This window comes from Garra rufa, chromosome 19, assembly GCF_049309525.1.
Source record: "Garra rufa chromosome 19, GarRuf1.0, whole genome shotgun sequence".
Taxonomy (NCBI): Eukaryota; Metazoa; Chordata; class Actinopteri; order Cypriniformes; family Cyprinidae; genus Garra; species Garra rufa.
In genome coordinates, this window is record NC_133379.1 from 38,490,868 (window position 1) to 38,496,867 (window position 6,000).

At 33.4% G+C, this 6,000-nt stretch overlaps 1 protein-coding gene across 1 annotated transcript in view; it reads left to right on the forward strand.

Moving 5' to 3' along the window:
- The window catches only part of ntng2b (netrin g2b), an 83,811-nt gene that overhangs the window by 52,505 nt on the left and 25,306 nt on the right, over window positions 1–6,000 (forward strand). The window contains exon 4 of the mRNA XM_073824396.1: window positions 2,145–2,360. Within this exon, the coding sequence (XP_073680497.1) occupies window positions 2,145–2,360 (216 nt within the window). The remainder of the gene's footprint in view (window positions 1–2,144; window positions 2,361–6,000) is intronic.

The following is a 6,000-nucleotide window of genomic DNA, read 5'->3' on the forward strand; positions in this document are numbered from 1 at the left end:
AGTTTTATTAGTTAACATTAGTTTACTACATTAGTTAACAAAAACTATAAATGAACAATACTTCTAAAGCATTTATTAAGCTTAGTTCAAATTAATTTCAGCTTTTACTAATGCATTATTAAAATCATAAATTGTGTTTTTATTAAGTAATATTAACCAAGATTAATAAATAGTGTAATAAAGGTTTTGTTCATTGTTTGTCAATACATTAATGTTAACAAATGCCACCTTATTGTAAAGTTTCCTTTCTTTTTAAACTTTTAAAAGGTTTAAATGTATTGCATTAGACTGTAAATAGGAGCTTTTAAATTGGAGATTTTTTATTTTTTATAGTGCACATTGACACACAAGGTATAAATGATAAATCATAAACCACATCACACTACAGACTGCTAGACAGCTCAAGCTGGACCACTTTAGTACACACTAAACCACATCTAGGAAGAGCGATGGTGTCAGAGAACGAGGTTAAAGGAGATGGAGGGAAGGAGAAAGAGGGGGGAAAATGTTCACAGGCAGTGGGAAAGAAAGAGCGAGAAAAAAAAGAGTGTGAGAGAGATAGATGAGGGTTGGCTCAAGGTACAGGACGATGTTGTGAATATTTGATGCTGATGGATCCATGTTCACTCCAGCGGAACAAACTGGATTGAAGCTCACACACACACACACACACACACACACACACACACACACACACACACACACACAGTGCAGCTCAGGTGGGAAAGTCTCATTTAGGATCAGGGCCATTTGGTCTTACACAAACGCTCATTTCTGCTTTACTGGGCCCAATCTACAGCGGCACACCTGTGTTCATTGCTCTTGATGCATTTCCACCTGCCAACACACACTCACACCTGTAATTTATATCTCTGATAACATCCGCCCTGCTTGAGTGCAACTTATAAGGTTTGAAATGGCTCTACTGGTCTTCATACCGTATTCATTCATTTCTTAATGACTTTGCCACAATAAATCATAAAAAAAAAAATGTCATAACTGTCTAAAATATTTTTGCCCTGCCCTTTTTCTTTGAAAGTAAAAATGTTTTGGAAAATAAGTCAAATTCACGCGCACATTCAAATTCACATTTAAATGCATATGAACATTAATATAAAAATGTACATTTTTGTTCATTTGAAGATTGACCAGTGTTGTTATTGTTAATTAAAACTAAAACTAAAATGGTAAAAACTAAAAAATGGTTAAGGTAAATGAAATAAAATATAAATATTAGGTGAGAGAACAAAAAATCTAACGAAACCAAAATTTTAAAATGTTGCCTTACCAACTGAAAGATCAATGTTGAAGTACAAATATAGTAAATTTAAAATAAAATAAACAATAGCAGTAAATTGAAATTAACTTACAAAGGCACATAAAATTACTAAAAAGTAAACTAAAATAGTTTTAGGTAATTGAAATAGAGTCAATATAAAAGATAATATAAATATTAGATGAAAAAAACGAACTTAAAAAATAAATAAATAGGAAATAAAATAAGTTTAAAGTAAAACTTAAACTTAAATATTATAATAAATAATAACATTTTAGAAAAATGTAAAAAAATAAAAATAAAAATCACTAAAACTCAAACTTGAAATGTTGAATGGTCACCTAACTGAAATAAAACACAATTAAAGTTGAAGAACAAACCTACTAAATTTGAAAAAATAAATAAATAACGTACAAAGACACATAAATTTGCTAAAATGAAAACTAACAGTTCAAACTTAAATTTTTTTTAAAAACTTTAACTTTAATTTAATTTTATTTCATTTTATAGTTAAAGCATTAAAATGATTTTCAAATTAAGCTGAACAGAAATATAGATTTTCGAAAAATAAAAATAAAAAAATGACAAAAGCACTTAACAAAACTTCAAAAATGAAGCTTAAATAAACTGAAAATATAAAAATAAATACTAATTCTGAATATTAATAAATACTATAATAGTAAATAGAAATACTAAAATAACACTGACATTAATATTAATATTCAAACTGATGTTCAAATACACTTAAAAATGTAAATTCACATTTAACATCAAATCAAATCTGATCAGATTTAGATTCAGTGCACTGGCAGGTTTGTATTACAGTACTGCTGAAAGTGTAATGTCTGGCTATTTTTCTCTCTTTCAGGTGTAAATGTAATCTCCACGCGTCTCTGTGTTTGTATGTGGACGGAAACTTACAGTGTCAATGTGAACACAACACCACCGGACAGGACTGCCAGCGCTGCAAAAAAGGATTCAAAGCCAAGACCTGGAAATCAGGATCATATTTACCAACACCCAATGGAGCCCCCAACACATGTGAGTCAAATACACAGGAAGATCTTACTATCCCTAATTGTAGGTATAAAATCCTGGTATGAATGCAACTGCATTATAAAATCAATCGCACCAAGTCTCCAGTGTGCAAATAGCAGATCCTCATGAATCAGATCAATTCATTTTATAATATCCTACTCCACAATGAAACAGAATTAATTATCTCGGGAATCATCCCGCACTACAGGACTCTCACATCTAAGCCCGTCACACCGAAATCTCCTCATTATTTTGTGGGTTCAGAATTCCTCGACCGGAATTCCTCTGAGCTTCAGAGATCTTTACACTCCGACACACACAGAGAAAGCAGACGGACGCTTATCCACCAGCCTGGATCTGATTTATCCCTGAAAATGTGGACAAAACGATCAGGAGGGACTCGCTTGTGAGCCGAAATGAGAGATGAAACAAAAGCGAGACAAAGGAGGGAAAAAAAGGCAGATGAGGACAGAGATAGAAGGAGAGAAAGAGATGAAAATGAACATGAATTTCATTTTTCCTCCCTTCTGTACAGTATCCAAAGGGAGATCCTTTGGAACGCAACATCCCTCCATTTTACCAGCAGCACTCATGATAAAATAATAATCTAGGGCAACACACACACACACACACACACACACACAGATGAATCCAGCAGACTGCAGATCTCAACTCACTTCACTTACACACCCGAGCGCTGCAGAGCCTTTTAGACTTCACAGACCTGTCAGCTCACAGTAAGATCAAGACTGCTGGTGTGGCGGCCCAATTCCCAGAGAACAGAGAGGAGAGGAGCGCAGACGCACACCGCCATACTGGCTTTCCAGCCTACAAAATGTTCCCAAACATTTTTCACAGCGCTCCACAAGAACCAAACACACACACACACACACAGGTTCCTCTGTGGAGAAAACGGCCCAAATCTGCACTAATCACTGTCTGAACAAGAAACACTAGATCAGTTCCAAAACCTAGTGAGCTGCCTACCTAGACCGCATTCGAAGACTTAAAGGTCCCATATTGTACACATTTCTGGAGGTTTATTTTAGTTGTTGATGTCTTTAAGAATATATATTTGCGGTATAAGTGCCAAAATCCATCTCAATATATTTTTACAGCTCCTTTTTTAGGAGCTCTGTCAAAAACAGGTCGATTTTGGCCCATCTAATTAATATTCATGAGCCTCTCTTCTGATTGGCCTGTTGTTTTCTGAGTGACGCACAGCCAGGCCAATCACAGTTAACTACGGTCATGTATGCTTTAGCCGAGCCCACAGCCATAGAGAGAGCCTAGCCTGCTGATACTCAACAGGATATTTCAGAATGATCATTAATGTTTTTCTTTTTCAAACACCGAATGCAGTAAGCTACATAACTGTTACTTTAGTAAAGCCCCTTTCACAATGTGCGCTGATTCTGGAAAATTACGGGAACGAGCGCTGCGTGAACAAAAGCCAGAATTATAAAGGCAGTGTTGTAGTGATGATGCACGTTATCATGCGACTCTTCACGACGAAAAAATACGTGCAAAGTGGAATAAAGCGGCGATCGGGCAAAGCCAGCTCCTCACTATCAGCGCTGAAGCACAGTTTGTTCAGGTTAGTTTCAGTTTAGTGAAACGTACGTCGCATCCCAAACGTCACGTCTTTATGGGTTGTGTGTAAAGCACGCACAGATTCCGGAAAACAACTGTGAATGAACCAAATTAAACAATTCCGGAACAAATCATGGGACACATTATCCGTGTATTTTCCGGAATCGCTGTGAAAGAGGCTGAAGTTGACGTGCCACTGGTCTCTTATATTCACGTTGTTCTGAAGCCCTGTGCAATGATGTAGTTTCGACATCTATCGACTGAACAGGGTTTTCTCGACTTGTTTTCGTGTTGTTGTTGCTTAGCAATGTTATGGGCACGATATTGTCTGGGTTTGACAAAAGGAGGGTGGGACATGATTGGTGTTCGGGGTGGTGACTGAAGGCGGTGACTGAGTAGATCGGACGTCACATCGTTACGGAAGTCACAGCGGCTCGTGAAAATGAACAGCTACTTTAAGCAGGCTGTGTGCAGTTTACTGTGGATTGACTGTTTTGGAACTCATATGGTAGTTACATAGCCCCTAGACCTTAGTTATCATGAAAAAAGCCAGGAAATTTCGATTTTGACAATATGGGACCTTTAATTATGCAGCTTTCGTTTGGCCAAAAATACCAGAGTACCAATGCATTTCAGCTAGCGCAATTGAAATTTAAGTATTAAGTATATATTATTTAAAAAAAATTATATATGCTTATTAAAGTCAACATGAAATTAAAACTGCCAGTTCTTACTTTCATGGAATATTGTAGTGTTTATTATAAATCAGCGTGTTTCTCTCTTTCTTAATTTTATTGTTTTCATTTGGCCAAATTCTTTTGGCAAAAAAGGCCAGAATACCAAACAGTGAAAATCTGGTTAAAATTGCTGGTTGATTGTTTTTATAATTTATTTCAATAAATGCACATATTTATTTAATATTTCCTTATTGAAGTCAGCATTAAATTATATATCTGACAATTCTTATTTTTCATAGAATGCTGCAGTGTTTATTAAATAATGCACTATTTCTTAATTACACTGCCTTTATTTGGCCAAAATACCAAAATGCATTACAACAAGTACAGTTAAAAAATCTGATTAAAATGTATCTTTGATTATGTTTATGATTTAAAATAGTTCATAATTTAATATTTAACTATTTATATAATATTTAAACCTTTTTAAATGTGCATATATTGGAAATGTATGCAATATACATATATTTATTTAATATACGCTTATTAAAAAGTCAACATGAAATTAAAACTGACAGTTGTTATTTTCATGGAATATTGCAGTTTATTATGAATCAGTGTGTTTCTCTGTTTCTTAATTTTAATGCTTTCATTTGGCCAAATTCTTTTGGCAAAAAAAGGCAGAATAGCAAACAATGAAAATCTGATTAAAATTGCTGTTTGATTATTTTTTATAATTTATTTAAATATATGCACATATTTATTCAATAGAGGCTTATTAAAGTGAGCATTAAATCAAATCTGACTATTTGTTTTATATGTGCTGCAGTGTTTATTAAATAATGCACTATTTCTTAGTTACACTGCCTTCATTTGGCCAAATTTTTGGCAAAAAAGGCCAAAATACCAAAATGCATTATGAGTGCAGTTAAAAAATCTGATTAAAATTGATCTTTGATTATGTTTATGATTTGAAATATTTCATAATTTAATATTTAACTATTTATATAATATTTAAACCTTTTCATATGTGCATATATTGGAAATGTATGCAATATACATGTATTTATTTAATATACGCTTATCAAAATTAACATGAAATTAAAAATGACAATTCTTACTTTAATGGAAGATTGTAGTGTTTATTATAAATCAACGTGTTTCTCTGTTTCTTAATTTTATTGCTTTCATTTGGCAAAAAAGGCCAGAACACCAAACAGCGAAAATCTGATTAAAATTGCTGTTTGATTATTTTTATAATTTATTTCAATATATGCACATATTTAATTCATGCTTATTAAATCCAACATCAAAACTGATCATTCTTATTTTCATGTTTTTACTATTTCTTGATTATGCTGCCTTTATTTGGCAAACAAGGCAAATTACTGTTTGATTATTTTATAATTCTGAAAG